Source organism: Heterodontus francisci, chromosome 27, assembly GCF_036365525.1.
Source record: "Heterodontus francisci isolate sHetFra1 chromosome 27, sHetFra1.hap1, whole genome shotgun sequence".
In the NCBI taxonomy this organism is placed as follows: domain Eukaryota; kingdom Metazoa; phylum Chordata; class Chondrichthyes; order Heterodontiformes; family Heterodontidae; genus Heterodontus; species Heterodontus francisci.
The window spans coordinates 14,900,112-14,920,788 of record NC_090397.1 but is presented as its reverse complement, the minus strand read 5'-3'; the positions used below and the strand labels follow the sequence as shown (position 1 = coordinate 14,920,788).

Sequence of the window (20,677 nt, the reverse complement as noted above, 5' to 3'; positions counted from 1 at the left end):
CTCTCGCCCCCGCTCTCTCGCCCCCGCTCTCTCGCCCCCGCTCTCTCGCCCCCGCTCTCTCGCCCCCGCTCTCTCGCCCCCGCTCTCTCGCCCCCGCTCTCCAGCACTGAATGCACAGGTCAGGCGTGAGCAGAGAGCAGCTGATTGACAGCACCACCCCCTACCCTGCTCCCATTGGTCAAGGCCCCCTGATTGACAGCTCCAGTCTTCCCAGCAAGTGCCGCCTCCTCCACACTTTAATTGGACGGAGGTCTGGGTGCAGGCAAATATTCACGCTTTTGATTGGCAGGCCAGATGCAAAGTTTGGCGGCTGCGGGATCTAGCCCGATGATCCTGATCCTTTGTAATTACTTTCGCTCCTGATAATTATAAATAAATTAAAACGCAAGTTTAAAGGCTTGGAGCAAGACGTTTAAAATTACCACGGACACTGGTGCCCATGTATGGGCACCTTGCTGACCCCTGTGCTCAGGATTTCTATTAGAACTGCTGTAGGACCCACATGCTGATACCCATAATCGTCACAAGCAGAATAGGAAGGAGGAAAGGAAATCTACTTGGCTGGAAAATTTACGTTGGGAGAAAAAAAGTCAAAACTTGAGGTATTTCATCATCCTCTTCTCTACCCCCCACCCCCCCCAACAGTAATTAACCTTAAATCAAAAAATGTCTTTTATATTGCGGACTGCAAATTCTGTTAAATGTGCAGTTTTTGTTTTTTTAAGTAATGGATATGACTGGGGAGGAAAAGCAATGGATGCGAGTTGGTGTAAATTTTATACAACACACAGGTTTTAATATAGTTGGAAACCAGTGTTGAGGTGTGAACAATTTTAACTCTACACTATCTTAATTTTGGAGACTGCAACAGAAAATTCAATTTAAAGTTTCCTCTGGTATTAAATGTTACAAGAATGAGTTAAGATATCACTACAGGCAGTGACAAATTTCCCAGAATTATGCATTGAAAAGTGCAGTTGCAGAAGGCAACTAAGTTAGTTGAGCATATTGGCATGTATAGGAAGTGTGTGAAATACAGAGGAATGCTGCAGGGAGCACTAATTTTATGCATATGTTAGTGAGGTGTGACGAGGACAAATTATTTATGTACTTTTTTGAATAATTTCTGTTCTATTTTGTTCCTATAATAGAACTAGTTTTATTTGAATGCTAACAGTGATTTAGAGTTATTTGCTAGTAATTTGTTTCATATTTTCTAGCTCTTATTCCTGGTTCACAAATCAGTGTGTAAACTTGACTAACATTTAAGTTTCTTACAGCTGGTAATGACAATTAATAACTTGCCCATTTTGCTTTAAAGGCTACATGCATAATTTTTAAATTGGGAACTTGCTTTATTGCCAAAGAGAATTATGATGTATAGTTGTCGGGTTGATGTAGTGAAGCAATGAAATCAGTTTGCAACATGAAATGTATTCTGAAATAAAAACATGAAATGCTGGAAATACGCAGCAGGTCTGGCAGCATCTGTAGAGAGAGAAGCAGAGTTAACTTTTCAGGTCAGTGACCCTTCTTCAGACCTGGCAAATATTAGAATGTAAAAGGTTAGAAACAAGTAAAGCAGGGTGGGGCAAGAGATAACAAAGGAGAAGGTGTAGATAGGACAAGGTAACAGAATAGCTGACCAGAAGGTCGTGGAGCAAAGGCAAACAATATGTTAATGGTGTGCTGAAAGACAAAGCATTAGTACAGATAGGGTGTTAACGGACTGAAAATTGAACAGCCGCAAGTACAAACATGAAAAAAAGTGGGTAAGCAAACTGAACAAACTCAGATGAAATAAAATAAACACACAAAAAATTAAAGAAGAAAAAGAAAAAAAACGAACAATAAAAATAAAATGGGGAGCCTGTCATGCTTCGAAATTATTGAACTCCATGTTCAGACCAGCAGGCTGTAGTGTGCCTAATCGGTAAATGAGATGCTGTTCCTCAAGCATGCTTTGATGTTCACTGGAACACTGCAGCAATCCCAGGACAGAGATGTGAGCATGACAGCAGGGGGGAGTGTTGAAATGGCAAGCAACCGGAAGCTGCTTGCGGACTGAGCGGAGGTGTTCCGCAAAGCGATCACCTAGTCTGCGTTTGGTCTCCCAATGTAGAGGAGACCAATTGTGAGCAGCGGATACAGTATACTACATTGAAAGAAGTACAAGTAAATCGCTGCTTCATCTGAAAGGAGTGTTTGGGGCCTGGGATAGTGAGAAGAAAGGAGGTAAATGGGCAGGTATTAAACCTCCTGTGATTGCAGGGTAAGGTGCCATGGGAAGGAGATGAGGTGATGGGGGTAATGGAGGAGTGGACCAGGGTGTCACGGAGGGAACAATCCCTTTGGAATGCCGGCTGGAAGGGAGGGGAAGGTGCTTTTGGTAGTGGCATCACACTGGAGATGGCGGAGGATGATCCTTTGGATGTGGAGGCTGGTGGGGTAGAAAGTGAGGACACTGGGAACCCTGTCGCGGTTCTGGGAGGGAGGGGAAGGGGTGAGGGTGGAGGTGCGGGAAATGGGCCGGACACGGTTGAGGGCCCTGTCAACCACAGTAGGGGGGAATCCTCGGTTTTGAGGATAAAGGAAAACGTATCAGAAGCGCTGTCATGGAAGGTAGCATCAGAGCAGATGCGTCGGAGACAGAGAAACTGGGAGAATGGAATGGAGTCTTTACAGGAGGCAGGATGTGAAGAAGTGTAGTCGAGGTAGCTGTGGGAGTCGGTGGGCTTATAATGGATATTAGTAGACAGCCTATCCCCAGCAATGGAGATAGAGAAGTCAGGGAAGGGAAGTGTCAGAGATGGACCATGTAAAGGTGAGAGAAGGGTGGAAATTAGAAGCAAAGATGATAAAGTTTTCCAGTTCAGGGCGGGAGCAGGTAACGGCACCGATACAGTCATCAATGAACCGGAAAAAGAGTTGGGGGAGGGGGCCTGAGTAGGACTGGAACAAGGAATGTTCGACATATCCCACAAAAAGACAGGCATAACTAGGACGCATGCGGGTATCCATAGCAACACCTTTTACTTGAAGGAGAAGTTGTTCAATAAAGGAGAACACACGCTGCCAGACCTGCGTATTTACAGTATTTCTTGTTTTTATATATTTTTTTGTTTGTTTTATTTTATTTCATCTTAGTTTGTTCAGTTTGATTACCCACTGTTTTTTTCCATGTTTGTACTTGCGGCTGTTCAATTTTCAGTCCGTTAACACCCTAACTGTACTAATGCTTTGTCTTTCAACACACCATTAACATATTGTTTGCCTTTGCTCCACGACCTTCTGGTCAGCTATTCTGTGACCTTGTCCTATCTACACCTTCTCCTTTGTTATCTCTTGCCCCACCCCCACTTGCTAATAACCTTTTACATTTCTAATATTTGCCAGTTCTGAAGAAGGGTCACTGACCTGATACGTTAACTCTGCTTCTCTCTCCACAGATGCTGCCAGACCTGCTGCGTATTTCCAGCATTTCTTGTTTTTATTTCAGATTTCCAACATCTGCTGTATTTTGCTTTTATTTTAGTGAAATGTATTCTGTTCTTGCAATTTGGGTGCAGGTGATTAAAATCTGAGGGGGAAGGGTAAAGATATAACATCAAAACCCTTCTGTCTGGCAATGTGACTTTCCATTTAATACATTTGTATATTTTATATGTTCATTTTTTTGCTTCTGTCTGTTTCCATTATGTTGGCATTGCTTCTGGTGAGAAATCTTTCTCTAGGGAAATATTAATTACAGTGATGTTTTAACTTGCTGCCTTGAATTAATTTATTAAGAGTGTGACCGTCAGGGAAAAATAGACAGTGTTCTATGGGAGTAAATTTGGATGAAGCTGTCAGCAAATATTTCGAATGGATTACAGTGAGTTAAAATTGTACTATAAAATGCTAACTTCTGAATTGCCAGTGGTTGACTTGGTCAAAAAATAGTATTTGTAGTATGTCATCTTCACACTACCCTCCAAAAGTTAAGTTTAACCATTGGACAACTGTGATTGTATTGCTACATGTATGCATATAGCTTTACATTAATCAACCTAATAGAGTCACTTAAAAGTTTAATTTTGTTCCTAATATGGTCTTCCTTAGTTTGAGTCTTTTACCTGTTCCCCCAAAAATGGTGGACTGTGTTTCCCTCATTATTATGTGCCTCTTTTTTTTCTATAGCAGTAGTTGTCATCTGTATTTTGTCTAACATTAAAATTAGAAAATTTCTCCTTCATACAACCTGCGAAGCTGTACCTTAATTTGTTTGCATTATCATAATTACTTTTTAAGTTAAATTTACATTTAGATGCACTATATATCGTTTATTTCTCTCCTTGGGTTGCATGCACAGAGACCTTTTAAACAAGAAATCAACAAACCTTTGATAGCGGTTGATGTGAGTAAAGAGTGTAATTAAGGTGGTGTTTCCTTGCACACTATACTAAAATGGAAAAGCAAATGTGCCAGCACAAATGTGCAGTATAGTAGGAACTAACAGATGAAAGATTGCAGAGTGCAAGATGAGTAATCCAGGTATATGTATATTGAGTTGGCAGGTTCACTACAGCATAGCCCTGTTTAGTCTCCCATTTCTTAGTGGCATCAAATCTGAGTGTCTCATTTTGTCCTGCTTCCTGGCCAGAAACCTAGACACAATAAGGTCACTGATTAGCATTCACAATGGACAATTATATAGCACTGGATTTAATTTATTTAAAAAGAACAAAACCCCGATATTTGGTTTAAAAAGAAAAAAAATCCAAGCATTAAATTCTTGGATGGCAACTTAGATTTTTATAATTATCAGCTTATTGTAGAGCATGTGCCCTCTTGAAGCAGTGGAACTGTTTTGTCCTTTGAGTGAATAGCCTGTTGATACTTCCTGCCTAGCTGGAGGCAGCCACTTGGGTGAGGTATTGGGGCAGTATTGAGGTAATACGCACCAACAAGGAATAAAGGATTTGAGGAAAAAGTTTTTCACCCAGAGGGTGGTTGGAATCTGGAGCACACTGCCTGAAGGGATGGTAGAGGCAGGAACCCTCACAACATTTAAGAAGTATTTAGATGAGCACTTGAAATGCCATAGCATACATGGCTACAGGCCAAGTGCTGGAAAATGGGATTAGAATAGATTGGTGCTTGATGGCTGGCACAGCCATGATGGGCTGAATGGCCTGTTTCTGTGCTGTATGACTCTAAATATTTTTAAGAGGGGAGCAGGACAGAAAAGTGTCTGGAAAGGAGGGAGAAAATGGAAATTAGCTGGATAATCCTGGAGTGGTCTGGCTGGCTGTGTCTATATAAAAAAAAAATGTAGGAGTTGTAGCCAATATCAAGCTAGCTTTAGGTCACCGCCACCTCTCATGATTTCTCCATTGTTGCTAAATTATCAGACTCCAGTACTGGATGAGCAGAAATTTCCTCCATTTATATATTGGGAAGCCTGAAGCCATTGTTTTCAATCCCTACTCCAAACTCTGTTCCCTAGCGACTGACTCCATCCCTCTCCCTGACCCCTAGATGAGCTTCCAATAACATTTGTGCCATCACTAGGATTTCATCCCTCACCTCATCTCCTGAAAGTCTTATTCACGCCTTTATCGTTGGACTTAACTGAGATGAACTTCCGACCACACATTTGTGTCATCGTTAGGACTGACTATTTCTACCTCTGTAACTTCTCCCCTGCCTCAGCTCATTTTCTAGACCCTCCTTCATATCTTTGTTACCTCGAGACTTGATTATTCCAATGCACTCCTGACTGGTGTCCCACATTTTACCCTGCTTGAGATCATCCAAAACTCTGCTGTCCGTGTCCTAACTCGCACCAAGTCCTGTTCACCTCTTGCCCCTAGGCTCGCTGACCTACATTGGCTCCTGGTCAAGCAACATCTTGATTTTAAAATTCTCATCCTTGCTTTCAAATCCACATCCCACAGAGATATCTGCACTCATCTAATTCTGGTCTTTTGAGCATCCCCGATTTTAACCACTCCACCATTGGTGACTGTGTCTTCAGTTGCCTTGGCCCTAAACTCAGATTTCCTCCCTACACCTCTCTCTTTCTATCTCACTTTCCTCCTTTTATGATATTCCTCAAACCTACCCTTTTGCCCAACTTTTGGTCGTATGACATATCTCCTTATGTGGCTCGCTGTTCTGTTTTTTTTTATGCTCTTGTGAAGCACCTTGGAAGGTTTTGTTACATTAAAGGCGCTTTTTAATATAAGTTGTTAGTGATGCAGTAAACTTGTGTTGAATGGGCTTTCCTGGCTCAATCCCTTAAGTTACAGTGCAGTGGAATTCGTTATTGAGACCATGAACCTTTCCCATAGTTATGATTCAACTGTAAGCATGTTCTATGGAATTGGTCCAGTTGGACTCTGGAAAAATATTTGTTGACAGATGTGGATTCTTGAGGCCAAATGCTCCCTCAGAATTCTGAGGAAATATGTTTGACAGTTTAAAAATCCACATGTTCCGTAACTTGGACATCATTCCTGATGAATCAGAATTGCACTTTCTCCAGCTGTTGCATCCCGCTTATAGTCAGGATCCCAAAACTACTTACACTATTTCAAATGTGACCTAAATCATCATTTTGTCTAGAGTCATCTTGACTTGGGTGGCGCAGTGGTTAGCACCGCAGCCTCACAGCTCCAGCGACCCGGGTTCAATTCTGGGTACTGCCTGTGTGGAGTTTGCAAGTTCTCCCTGTGTCTGCGTGGGTTTCCTCCGGGTGCTCCGGTTTCCTCCCACATGCCAAAGACTTGCAGGTTGATAGGTAAATTGGCCATTATAAATTGCCCCTAGTATAGGTAGGTGGTAGGGAAATGTGGAGATGTGGTAGGAACATTGAATTAGTGTAGGATTAGTATAAATGGGTGGTTGATGGTCGGCAGACTCGGTGGGCTGAAGGGCCTGTTTCAGTGCTGTATCTCTAAACTAAAAACTAAACTTTACTGTCTACGTTTCAGCAATTTTTTTTTCATTGTGCCACTTTTCCGTGGTGTCTAATTTTCTCAGCTTGTTTTTTTTTATGCAGTGCTATTTAAGAACCTAAAAAATAGGAGCAGAAGAAGGCCATTTGGTCCATTGAGTCTGCTGTGCCATTCTACAGGATCATGGCTGATCTACCTTAACTCCACTTTCCCTCACTATTCGCATATACCCTAATTTCCTTGGTACCCAAAAATCTGTCAATCTCTGTCTTGAATATACTCAACAACTGAGCATTCATAGCTCTGGGGTAGAGAATTCCAAAGATTCACAACCATTTGAGTGAAGAAATTTCTCCTCATCTCAATCCTCAATGGCTGACGCTTTATTCTGAGACTATGACCCCATGTTCTAAATTCCCCAGCCAGGGGAAACATTTTCTCAGCATCTACACTGTCAAATTCCTATTAGGAAGGGAGTTGCAGGTTTTTGTCCCAGTGACAGTGAAGGACCAGCAATACAGATCTAAGTCAGGGTGATGTATGACTTGGAGGGGAACTTGCAGGTGGTGGTGTTCCCATGCATCTACTGCTCTTGTCCTTCCAGGTGATGGAGGTCGTGGGTTTGGAAGGTGCTGTCGAAGGAGGCTTGGCAGGTTGCTGCAGTGCATCTTATATATAGGGCACACTGCTGACACTGTGCACCAGTGGTCGAGGGAGTGAATGTTGAAGGTGGTGAATGGGGTACCAATCAGGCGGACTGCTTTGGCCTGGATGGTGTTGAGCTTCTTGAGTGGTGTTTGAGTTGCACGCATCCAGGCAAGTCGATAGTATTCCATCACACTTCTGACTTGTGCCTTGTAGATGGTGGACAGGCTTTGGGGAGTCAGGCGGCGAGTCACTCACAGAATTCCCAGCCTCTGACTTGCTCTTGTAGCCACAGCATTTATTTATATGGCTGTTCCAGTTCTGTTTCTGGTCACTGGTAACCCCCAGGCTGTTGTTGTTGGTTTGATTCTCTTTTGTTAGATATGATCATTGCTCACCACTTGTGTAGTGTGAATGTTACTTGCACTTACCAGCCCAAGCCTGAACATTGTCCAGATCTTGCTACATGTGGGCACGGACTACGTCAATATCTGAGGAGTTGCAAAAGATACAGAATTCTGTGCAATCATCATTGAATATCCCCACTTCTGACCCTATGATGGAGGGGAGGTCATTGATGAAGCAGCTGAAGATGGTTGGGCCAATGACGCTACCCTGAGGGACTCCTGGAGCTATGTTCTAGGGCTTAAATATTTGGCCTCCAACAACCACAAGCATCTTCATTTGTGCTAGGTGGGACTCCAGGCAGTAGAGAGTTTTCTCTCTGATTCCCATTGACTTCAATTTTGTTAGAGCTCCTTGATACCACACTCGGTCAGAAGCTGCCTTGATGTCAAGTCATTGACTCTCACCTCACCTCTTGAATTACAAGGATGTAATGAGGTCTGGAGCCCAGTAGCCCTGGTGGAACCCAAACTGAGCATTGGTGAACAGGTTATTTCTATAATTGTTGCTTGATAACACTGGCGATGACACCTTCATCATTTTGAGAATAATCTGATGGGGCGGTAATTGGCCAGATTGGATTTGTCTTTTTGTGGACAGGACGTACCTGGGCAATTTTCCATGTTGCTGGATAGATGCCCGTGTTGTACCTGTACTGGAACAGCTTGGCAAGGGGCGCAGCTAGCTTGGGAGCACAAGTCTTCAGTACTATAGCCAGGATGTTGTTGGAACGCATAGCTTTTGCTCTATCCAGTACCTTCATCTGTTTGTTGATGCTTCAGCCTTGTCTCTTTACCATACCATTTGTCTGCCTAATTGCATGGTGTACCTGTATATTAATTTTCAGTGATTTGGGTACAAAGGTACCCAGGTCCCTCCGAATGCAAATATTTCCCAGTCTCTCGCCATTCAAAAAATATTCTGCTTTTATTTTTCCTACTCAAGTGGATAACTTCACACTTGGCCGCATTGTAATCCATCTGCCATGTTCTTGGCCACTTACCCAACCTGTTCATATCCCTCTGCAACCTCTTTGCATCCGCCTGACTGCTTACTTGCCTACCTAACTTTATCAGCAAACTTGGATACGTTGCATTCGGTCCCCTCATCTAATTCATTAATATAGTGTTACGACCGACTGTTCCAGTCAAAGCCCCCCCCAATCAAAATATACGATTCTGATTGTGGTGGGAAAAACGCACTGTTAATTCAATCCCGTCTCTCCATAGATCGCCTAACACATCACTTTAAACTTTTCAAATTAAAGACAGATCCAGCCAAATTGTACCATTATTAACCCCCAAATGAGGCCAACCAAACGTCTTTAAATCAACAAATTAACTGTTTAATTAGAAAAACTAAATTTTTAAACACTAAGATATAAACAACATTTAAAATAGAAAAACTTAGAGTTCTTGCAGATTTAAGCTCCTGCTGGATGTAGAAGAGTCAGTAGTCTAATTCAGAAGTCAAAATAGTTGCTTCTCCAGCGATGAATTTCAACAATTAACAACTTGCAAACACTTTTTTTAATGAATCAATTTGGCTTTAGAATTTTTGAGGCATAAAAGATTGTAGCAGTCTAACTTCCCTTCCTTCAGTTTAAATGATCAGAGATCTCTGTTTCGGCTAGACTTTTTAGAATTTTGAGAGCAAATAATAAATAAAGAGACTAAATTCTCTTCCTTCAGTTTAAATGGTCTGAGAGACCTCCTTTCAGGTGTCTGTTTCCCCATTAGAACGGTCTGTCTCAACTAAAGAGCCAGTTCAAAAGATAATTGCAACATTGTATATCTGATCCTTTGTCTCTGGCTGTTGCCAGGTAACCAGGATGCATTCTTTGAAGCTGGTTGGTTCCCTCACTGTATGGTTGTAGCCATTGGCAACCAAAATGCACTTTCTTTTAACTCCTGAGGCTTGTTGGTTCTTAAAGCAGTACGTTTCCTTTTCCAGCCTTAAAGGCACACTGAAAAAATAAAACTACAGGATTATAACAATAGACTGTAAATAACTGAGGCCCAAGTACTGAACCTTGTGGTACTCTGCTTGTTGCAACCTGCCAATCCTAAAATGCTTTGTTTATTCATACTCTTTTTCTGTCCATTAACTAATTCTCTGTCTATACTTGTATATAGTCTTCAAACCCACGATCCTAATTTTGTGTCGTCACATCTGTATGCTACCTTTTCAAATGCTTTTTGAAAATCCAAATAACTACATCCGCTAGTTAACTGCTCATCCAGTTTACATCCTCAAAAAATTCAATGTATTTGTCAAGCACGATTTCCCTTCTGTGAATCCATGTTGACTCTGCTTAATCCTATGATTTTCTAGGTGCCCTGTTACCATACTCCTAATGGATTCTAGCATTTTGCCTGTGACTGAGGCTAACTGGCCTATAGCTGCCTGTTTTCTCTCCTCTCTTGAATAGTGTGTTTATGTTTTCTACCTTCCAATCCTTGGAGCTGTTCTAGAATTTAAGGATTTTTAGCAGGTCAAAACCAATACATTCACTATCACTACAGTTACCTCTTTTAGACCCTCAGATGCACATCAGGTTGAGGGGATTTGTCACCACTTCTTCCCATTAATTTCTTCAATACTGTTATACTGATTTCTTTCAAGTTCCTCATTCTCACTAGACCCTTGGTTCCCCATTACTTCTGGAATTATTTTTACACTTTCTACTGTGAAGCCAGATACAAAGTATGTGTTTAATGTGTCTCCCGTTTCCTAATCCCCATTGTTACTTCACTTGTCTCTGCCTCTAATAGGCCCATGTTTACTGTTACTAATCTTTTCCTATTTACTTACCTATAGAAATGTTTACAATCTTTTTATGTCCTTTGCTGGTATACTCGTTCTCTTGCAAATGATGCATTAACTGGAAGAGATCCGCAAAGCCTTTGCTGTCAAATTAATATCTTTATTGCAACACTACTTTAAATACAGGATTTCTAGTTATTCTTTCACCAAAGACTTCAACAGAATCAAAACTTCTCACTCTGGAAAAAGCTACATAAAGCTGTCTATGTGTAAAAGCAGGCCTAGGAATATAAATAAAAATTTTGCCAAGAGTCTGGCTTTGTGACTTTTATTATCGTAGAATATGAAAGTACAATTGAAAACTGTTTGTTCTGATTTGAAATGACAGGGTTACATCTGATGAGCTCTATTATTGTAGGAATAAACATATTATTTCTGTGAAATCTGTGTTATTGCGGCATCTATTATCAAAGTGTACCCAAAGCACAGTGTGGTTTCCATGCCGGCAGATTTACTGTGGATATGATCTCCATAGGCCAGCTGCAAGAGAAGTGGAGGGAATGGAGTATGCCCCCTAACCTTACTTCCATAGAAAGGCATTTGACAATGTCAGTAGAGCAGGGCTTTACAAGATCTTGGGAAAGGTTGGCTGTCCACCAAAGCTCTCAGTCTCTTCTGCTCCTTCCATGAAAACATGCACTGCACTGTACAGTTTGGTTCCACTTCCAACAGTTTCTGAGTGAATCAGGGTTGTGCCCCAGCCCCTACTCTGTTTGGCATCTTCTCCATGCTCCTGACCTTTGCCTTCCCTGCCGATATGGAAGGACTCTACTTGCACACTAGGTCAGATGGCAAACTGTACAATCTGTCAAAGCTGAAAGCAAAGACAAAATCATCATGTCCTGATCAAAAAACTTCTCTATGCTGACAATGCTACACCAGTCGCTCACATGGAAACTCAGCCCATGCCTGTAACTTGTTCTCCCTCACTATGTGTCAAGAAAACCATGGTCATGGGACAGAGTGTTGCATCTCCACCCCGATCACACTAAATAACACCCTACTGGAAGTGGTTAGCAATTTCTGCTACCTTGGCTCCACGGTGACCATCTGTTCCTTGATGCAGAGCACGATGCACACATAGGGAAAGCAGCTGCTAACTTGCAAAATGCTCATGGGATAACACCAAGCTGACCCTTAGGACCAAGCTGATGATTTATAAGGCCTGTGTTCTCAGCACCTTGCTGTACGGCTGTGAAACATGGACGACTTACAGCTGCCAGGAAATATTTTGACTGTGGCGCATTATGGGTATATCCTGGCAGGACAAAATCACAAATGTGGCAGTCTTCTCCAAGGCAGAGCTCCCAAGTGTGTTGGCACTAATCAAACAGAGGTGGCTGCGGTGGATCAGACACGTCCACAGGATGGAAGATGGTTGCATGCACAAGGACCTTCTGTGTGGGGAGGTAGCCAGGGCCAGACGACCAGTGGGGTGGCCAAAGCTCCGCTTCAAGAATGCTTGCAAGCGTAACATGAAGGCCCTAAATGTCGACTGTTGCACCTGGGTGTAACTAGCTGGCGAAAGAGGGAAATAGCAATACATTCTGTGGACTGGTGTGCACTACCACTGCAACCAGTAACTGGGCAAAAGGCATCAAAGTCAAAAACAGCAACTTTCAGCGTCACTTGGCAGCTTCACATGCAGTACTTGTGACAGAACCTACCTTTTAAGGATTGGCCTTCACAGCCAACAGCAAAGATGCATCAAGTGAAGACCCCTTCCCCCACCTAAATGAATTATTTACTGCGTATCCATCATCTTTTGTAGATGGAAGGATGCCAACCTCCGAACTACTATCAAAGAAACAGCATCCTAATTACCAATCTTGTTCTGTGATAGTCATTGTTTAGGATTCAAGTTTCATAGCAAAATAATAACTGCTCCTTCCTTGAGTCTAAGTTTGTGTGGCAGCATGCCCATTGAAGTTAGACGGTAGAAACTCTGGAGGGTATAGACTGCTGTCGTCATCTTTATAGAATCAACACTGATATTTGAATTCACCTGACAACTGTTCTAAAACTTTTTCATTTGAATCTAGTGAATCTTCATTTTTAGCACAAAGAATAGCTTTTGAAAAATTGTATCCGATAACTGTCCCTGCCATTTTGCCACACTTAACTAATTCCATCATCTCAAGCCTTTCCTTCCATGCCATTTCCATTCCATTCCTTCCATTTCTCCTATGCCTTCCCTATCCCTCCCATCCCTCATGGAAACAATCTCTCCAGCCAGGGTAACTTTGTTGGGCTCCCCTTCCTTCTGTTTTTATTCTCCACCGCCCCCCGCCCCATATGCCTCTGCGTGTGCCATGCACTGCCCACCAACAGTCATGCCCCTTAAATTGAACAATCAAAACAGTCTGGACAGACAAAAACTGATTATAGTTATAGACTCTTTAAATGCTTTTCAGACGCTTCTTTGGAAGTCCATATACATTACATCTTCTGCATCTTCCTCCTCTTTACATTGTTCTCAAAGTTCTTTCGCATTAGTCAAATCTGACCTACTATTCAGAAATGCACATAGACTTATCTCTGATCAGCCCATGCCATTTTAAGTATTTATTTGTTTTATCTTTAATTGTAATCTGGAGTAATTTTCTTCCTCATGAGGCAGGACCAAATGACAGTTGCCTACATTATCCTTTTCTGCCTTTTTGAACAAAGATGTACCATTGACTCCCTTCAATTCTTTGGCACAGCTCCTGTTAATGAATTTTGAAAAATCATGGATGGTCCCTCTGCTACTAGCTCTTTCCCACCTTTAGTATTGTGGAGTGGGTACATGCTATCTAGTACTGGAGACTCATCAATATTTCTAGTGCATTTGAAATGAATCTTGATGCTTTTTTTTTTCAGATATGCTGTTGTACGATTCCGCCAGTATTTCAAAATGAAGTCTGAAGTCGTGAACCTGAAACTCCCTGAATGACACAACAGTTTATCCATTACTGAAAGAAAGTAAAGCAGGTTGCAAAATACCATTGGAATGCCAGAAGTTTTAAGTTTTCTAAAATACCATGTATTGTATTCAAATTAGATAAAACAATGAAAAATGTGACATATGACGCAGTTTAGGAATGTGGTATCAACTATGCCATTTAACTATGCTGGAAGCTAATATTGATTTTTGTTTTTTGGTACATTTCTAGTAGAAACTACCATTACACTGCAGCTAAAAATTCTAATGATTCCTCGCAAATGTTCTTGATCTACAGTGCAACTGCTACTAATGGTGCTGAGGCAAAATCATGAAGCAGTGTTTTACACACTCCAAGATTGTGAAAATCACCTGATCTTCTCCAATCTTGTATTTCACAAAGTCCTGCTCACATGCTGCACCTTTGTTTTTTTTTCAGCTGGTGTCATAAGAATTGCGAGATCTAAAGTTATGGGGAAAAAATGCTCAGTGAGTAATAGTGTGGGCATTTCTGTAGTAGAAGTGATTAGGTCTTCTGAGGATGTTTGCTTGCACAGGAACCTGACTTTTTGGCTGATGATCTAATTTGCACTTGTAGTTCCTTGAGTCATTTGTGGATACCTCTAGTGTGCCTGTGACTGCTGAGGCAGTATGCAGATATTGTAACTCCTTAAGGATTGCATACAGGAGGATGCACATCAGGAGCATTTACATATATGCAGAAAATGATGGAAATACCTAGCAGGTCAAGCAGCATCAATGGAGAGAGAGAAACCAAGTTAACATTTCAGGTTGATGACATTTTGTCAGAACAAATTTGATAGCAAATGTAAGCACTGGTTCTAGTTGCACTGTTGTCTCCATTTCCTCATCCTCGCCTTCCAATTCTGTGTACTATTTTTAATTTATAACTTTGGTTTTATTTTCTCCTGCACCTTGTCTAACTCGTTGACCTACATTGGCTCCTAGTCCCTGAACACCTCAAACTTAAAATTCTTTGAGAACTTTTTTCTGCAGCTTTGATCTCAAAGAACAAAGAAAATTACAGCTGTTTCTGAATGGGGCTTGAAATAAATCTAACCATTTATCCAATCCTGAATGTTGTCATTTTGTGTGGCTGATGCTGCTTTTGAACCTTTTGCCTTGTGGCTTTGAATGTATTATGGTTTAGACAGTCACACTGTGAACAAGAGTTTCAATACATCAAGCCTTTGCAATAGATCCAACATATTTTATTTAACATTGAGATTTGGGTATTAAAGATCCTTTAATGAATGCTTTAGATACGTCTGGAATTTTTGTGGGGCTTCTCGCAATCTCCTGCCATAACTTTGGCAAAAACCCTGCAAAAGTGGGGTATGCAGTCGTTTAAACTTCATGTTGGACTTCTGCCAAAGTTATGGTGGTAGATTGGGGAAATTTGAGAGATATTCCACCACACTGAATCTAACGCTTTGACTTAAAATTGCTTCAATTGCATAATTCCACCTTAGGTTTCCATGGAAGAATTATTTTTACCACCATTCTCATAGGTTTAGGGTTCCTGTAGGTTTAATTTGTAAAACAACTGCATAGATAATGCCCTTTCTGGTACATTGATAGTTCAGAAAAGTTTTAATATTCTAATAAAAAGAAAATAAAAGCTAAGACTGCAGATGCTGGAAATCTGGGATAAAAACGAAGTGCTGGAAATATTCAGGTCAGGCAGCATCTGTGGAGAGAGAAGCAGAGTTAACATTTCAGGTCTGTGACCTTTCATCAGAACTGGCAAAGTTTAGAAAAGAATTGGGTTTTAAGCAAGTGAAAGAGGGCGGGGGGAAAATAGTTGGGAAGAGAACAAAAGGGGAGGTGTGTGATGGGGCAGAGGGCAGGAGAGATTAAATAACCTGCATTGGCACACTCTGCCTTTGTCCCAGGACAGCTTTGTTATTTAATCTCTCCTGCCCTCTGCCCTATCACATACGTCCCCTTTTGTTTTCTTCCCCACCATTCCCCCCCCAACCCCCTTCACTTGCTTAAAACTTAATTCTCTTCTAACCTTTGCTAGTTCTGATTAAAGGTCACAGACCTGAGACGTTAACTCTGCTTCTCTCTCCACACATGCTGCCTGACCTGCTGAGTATTTCCAGCACTTTCTGTTATTTAATATTGTTCTAGTCAAGGTCACTGGTTTGGGGATTTTCACTGGAAAATGGGCAGAGTAGTGAAATGTAATCTACAAAATACTGGAAAGAATCCCATTTCATAAATGTGGAATTTGTCTTATTCAGTCAAACAAATGGCCCTAATTGTAAGGCAAGAGCAAAATCCTGCAGATAATGGAAATCTGAAATAAAAACATGGTGGAAATAGGTCAGGCAGCATCTGTGAAGAGAGAAAGAGTTAATGAAAGGAACAAATGAAAAATGTTAACTCTTTCTCTCTCCACAAATGCTATGCTGCCTGCCTTGCTGAGTGTTTCCAGAATTTTGTGTTGGTCATGATGTGTAAAATGGATTGAAATGTATATCCCACAAATTGCCAGCACAATGAGCCTGATTCTCATTTAATAAAAGTAGAATTTTATTTCTTCAGTTACTAAGTAACTTGCTTTGATTGGACTCAATTCACACCCATTTGAGTATTGTTGAAAACAGAGATATTTTGTTGAAGCTTTTCGTCTTGCACTCAGGACAATTCGCAAGAAGACCAATGTAAAAGAAAACAACAAATTTGTACTGTATGAGAAGAGAGTGCTGATTGGTTGGCAAGTGGACTGATTGGTATAGGCGTTGCATTCTCCAATTCATTAGTCTTACTTCACTAGTCGAATTTTTTTTCTTCTTTTACATATAATTTTAATCTATTATTTGCATATGGAATGTACAATTGTGGTATTTATGAAATTAAGCATTTTTATGTCAAGTTTAGTATCTCATTGCATAATTTCAACTTTGATCATGTTTTCCTGAGACTTAAGCAAGTCTTATTTAAAAACTGTTGCATCGCTAACCTTTTCTCGTTCTGACAAAAGGACATCAACCTGAAACTTTAATTCTGTTTGTATTTCCAGCATTTTCTGTTTTTATTGCCCCTTTAACAGTTCAGTCTTAAACGGAACTCACTTGTAATTGAATATAATAGCCCTTTTTAAAAAGAGAATCAACATTACACCCAGCAAATACATACATTCAAACATTGGGTTTTAAAGAATGTAGTATCAAAAGCTACATTTTGTTTTGTGCAAATACCTGTCTTCTACCAAATTCAGCAGTCATCACTTCTTTTAAATGGTCCGGTTAAGAACTGCTTCTGCAAATGTGTATATGTCCAATTATCTTGTTTAATGAGAATCCATCTACATGATACATCAATGGAAGTTGACTTGTGATGGTGAGAACATGTTTCATTGCATTAAGGTTGGAGGATTCAATTTTGTAGCTTTGAGTGCTGAAATTAACCAACAAAAGTGGAACTCTGTAATGTTTCCTAAGATGGTTTCAAGATAATACATTTTTGTGAAAGTGATGTAAACATTACTACATGGATTTGTGACCCTGCACGATACTTTGTGCATCAATCTGCTGTAACTACGTGAAAAGTAAAGTAGAGTGTAGTTAGATTACGGCAGAGGCAGCTTTCAAAAAGGTGTGTTTTAAACCAGCATTACTTTTCAAATGTTACTGAACAGAAATCCGTTTTAAAAAAAAAAACTCAATTGATGCAGCACAAATCAAGACTCTTCTGCAGTAAAGTCGTAGAATCGCAAGCATGGCAGGCGACTGTTCGGATAATCATGCCTGTGCCAGCTCTTTGACAGAGCAATCCAATTAGTCTCTTCCCCCCTCTTTCCATTGTTTCCATTTCAAATATACATGCAATTCCCTTTTCAAACTTACTGAATCTGCATCCACCATACTACCAGGCAGTGCATTCCAGATCATAACTTGTATGTAAAAGAAATTCTCATCTCTCTGGCTGTTTTGCCAAGGTCGCTTATGACTTGGAGCAGATGTTTTTCCAACTTTGCATAGATGGCTACATTGAGACAAGTTTACTTTGGCTGATATAACTTATTGTCTTTTTGTTTATACGTACCATATTTTGATGCTTCTGTAGTAACTACAATGTGATGTAAATTGATTGCTAATAGTGAACTACATTCAACTTGTAAAGAAGGGTATGCCTGCATGAAAATGAAATGTAAATTTGTAAATAAAAGAAAGTTCTTGTCACCTATGTACTTTGCTATCAATTGTCTAATTTGTCGCTGTTTCCTGCAGCTTACCAGGTATGGTAAAGTAGTGATTATGATACTAGACTAGCAATGGAGAGGTCCTGAGTTTAGATCCTGTCATGTGAAATCACATTCAGTAAATATGTGGGCTAGCACCAGTGGTGGGGGGTGATTAGTGGAATGCCATAAAAGCTGCCTGTAAAACCCAACTAGTTCACTTGTGTCCTTCAGGGATTGGAACCAGCTTTGCCTATCTGGTCTGCCTAACTCAAAATGATTTGACTCTTGATGCCCTCTGAAGCAGTTGCAGAAAATTGCTGAGAATGTGGCCAACCATCACATCAAGGCAATGATATGGGTGATGCTAGCGATATTAACGCGATAGGAATGTGAAAATGTGGCACTTGAGATTTGGAATCTGAACCACGACTGAAACTGACAGCTTGCACAAATTGCACTGCATATTCTGGTATAGTCATGCTGTTTTGCATTGCTGTGTTTGAACTGATAATGGTGTGATCTTATTGTAAAGACCTAAAGAGGAGGTAGTCCCATCACTCAGACTAGTGCAATTTAATTGATCATTACTATTAGAAAAGAAATAAACTGCATGGAAAGACATCCTCTTGAATCATTCCAAACGATCTTGCATTCAGTTGCTGTTTGTGGAGTCTTGCATTTTGCAAATTCAGTGCCACAATCAGTTACATAATTAAATTACTTTAAACAGGAAATGACCTATATAGATGAATGTGAAAGGAAATAAAGGTGCTACATAAATGCAAGTTTGTCTTTGGGACATCCTAATGTGCTGAAGTGGAGTTGTAGGTTAGTGGAAATGTGGCAGCTGTGATGGAAACCACATCTGCCAAATGGAAACATATTAATTTCATCATATGGAACATTGCTTGAACTTTTTACTGGACATTGAACATAACTTGTTTAAAAGTACCACAGAGCTGAACAGCTAAAACATAGCTGCACATTTGCATTCCAAGAGACAGTTGCATAGAGCGACAATGGGCGTGCTCCCTGATTCAATTAGCGAGATGGGCTTTGTCAATAGTGATGATCAAAAGGCATTGAGAGCCACTGACTTTGTAAGAGACAAACCTCCACCCTCTTCTCTTCCCACCCCCCCCCCCTTCCCTCCCAATGAGTGTGACTGGAGAACCTTAGACATCAACAATCTTCCCAGATTTTCAAACAAAGAGCTGGTCATGTGACTAACCTGGCCAACCTTGGGACTTTTTGAATCGTGCCACACAGAAAGGGGAGACTGCAATTTGAAGACAAAAGAGAAGTAAGCTATCTCCCCCTCTCTCAAGCAAAGTCCTAGGGACCCACGGAAGCAACTTAAGCCTCAAGACAGAGGACCTCTTCAGCCTTCTGGTACCATAGAAGCCAGTTTGAAAGTGTGCATTGGGCCCCAGCGAGAATTACAAGACCACAATTCCAACCAAAGACATTATAGCAAAACTAAAGACTAACTGAATTCCACCTAGTACTCTAAACCCTCCCCCTTTTAATTCTTTCTCCTCCTCTGTGTCTGTTTGTGTGTGTGTGTGTTTATCTCGTATACATGGTTGTATTGCGTATTTTTCGTAATTTTAACTGAGTGATGAGGTTAATAAGCTTACACCTTTCTTGTTTAATCCTAAGAAAGCCTGCCTGATTGGTTCATTTACGATTAGAGAGCAGTGAGTAAAGACTCACTGAGGGGAGTCATGGAACTGCATTTATTTTTTCCTCTGATTAAAACAATGTGACTTTAAAAACTAAGAGGCACTAAGTATGCAACAGCAGGAGAGAGGTCACATGGTGTACTGTAACAATTTGATTGTGTGTAAAAACCAGCTTAAACCAGTTTTGAGAGACACCAGCAAAGCATACTTGCCTTGAAAGAAGACAATTCTCTCAGCAGAAATTCTACAATGAGCCACAGGCTGTGTTAATTGCCTAAGGAGGAAAATATCCCTTTGGAAGAGAATATTTGTATTGCTGGAGTAAAGCTTCGACTGAAATCTACCAATTATAAAATCCAAGCATAGACCTGTCGTTATAGCCTGTGTTAAACGAACTGTTTTGCGCCTGCTGCAGCTGAAGTGCTTTGAATGTCTATCAAGAAAAGACTTGCATCAAATCCATGCGAAGACTTCGAATGGCATCTGATTTTTTTTTTACACTAGGATACCTCACCCATCAGGCATGTAACCGATAAAGACTTATAACCCAGTTATTTATTTATTCAGAAACAGCTAATTTTAAAACATTTTTTTAAAACAGTTAACCGTTGATTTTTGAGTGTATGTTCATGAATGGGGGAGTTAGGCTCAAATAAAAAGCTATAAGGTCTTTAGACATAGGTTTTAATAGAGTTTAAGATTTAGTTTTAATAAATAGTTAATTTGTTGTCTAAAGATACCTGATTTGGTCTGTTTTATTCTGAGGGTTACTAGAGCATTTGACTTGGCTGTTTTCCAGTTGGGTGGGAAAACTTTAATAATATGCTGCAACCTGTGGAGTGATGGGACTGAATTGACAGTGCATTGCTCCTGCCTCAGTCGTAACAGGGGTTAAGCTAAAATGCTTTGTTTTTAAAAGTTTAACCCTGTTATGGCCAAGCCAGGAAAGGGGCCAGAGGGGAGCCTGGGACCCCTTCCCCACTCGATCATAACACAGCCAATTTTCATACAGCAAGATTCTGGAAAAAAGTAATTA

At 40.7% G+C, this 20,677-nt stretch overlaps 1 protein-coding gene across 2 annotated transcripts in view; it reads left to right on the top strand.

Moving 5' to 3' along the window:
* etnk1 (ethanolamine kinase 1) overlaps positions 1–15,502 on the top strand; it is a 72,739-nt gene extending 57,237 nt beyond the window's left edge. For both annotated transcript variants that reach the window (XM_068058895.1, XM_068058894.1), the window contains one exon: positions 13,680–15,502. In XM_068058895.1, the coding sequence (XP_067914996.1) occupies positions 13,680–13,752 (73 nt within the window). In that variant the 3' untranslated portion in view covers positions 13,753–15,502. The remainder of the gene's footprint in view (positions 1–13,679) is intronic.
* The last annotated feature ends 5,175 nt before the right edge of the window (positions 15,503–20,677 follow it).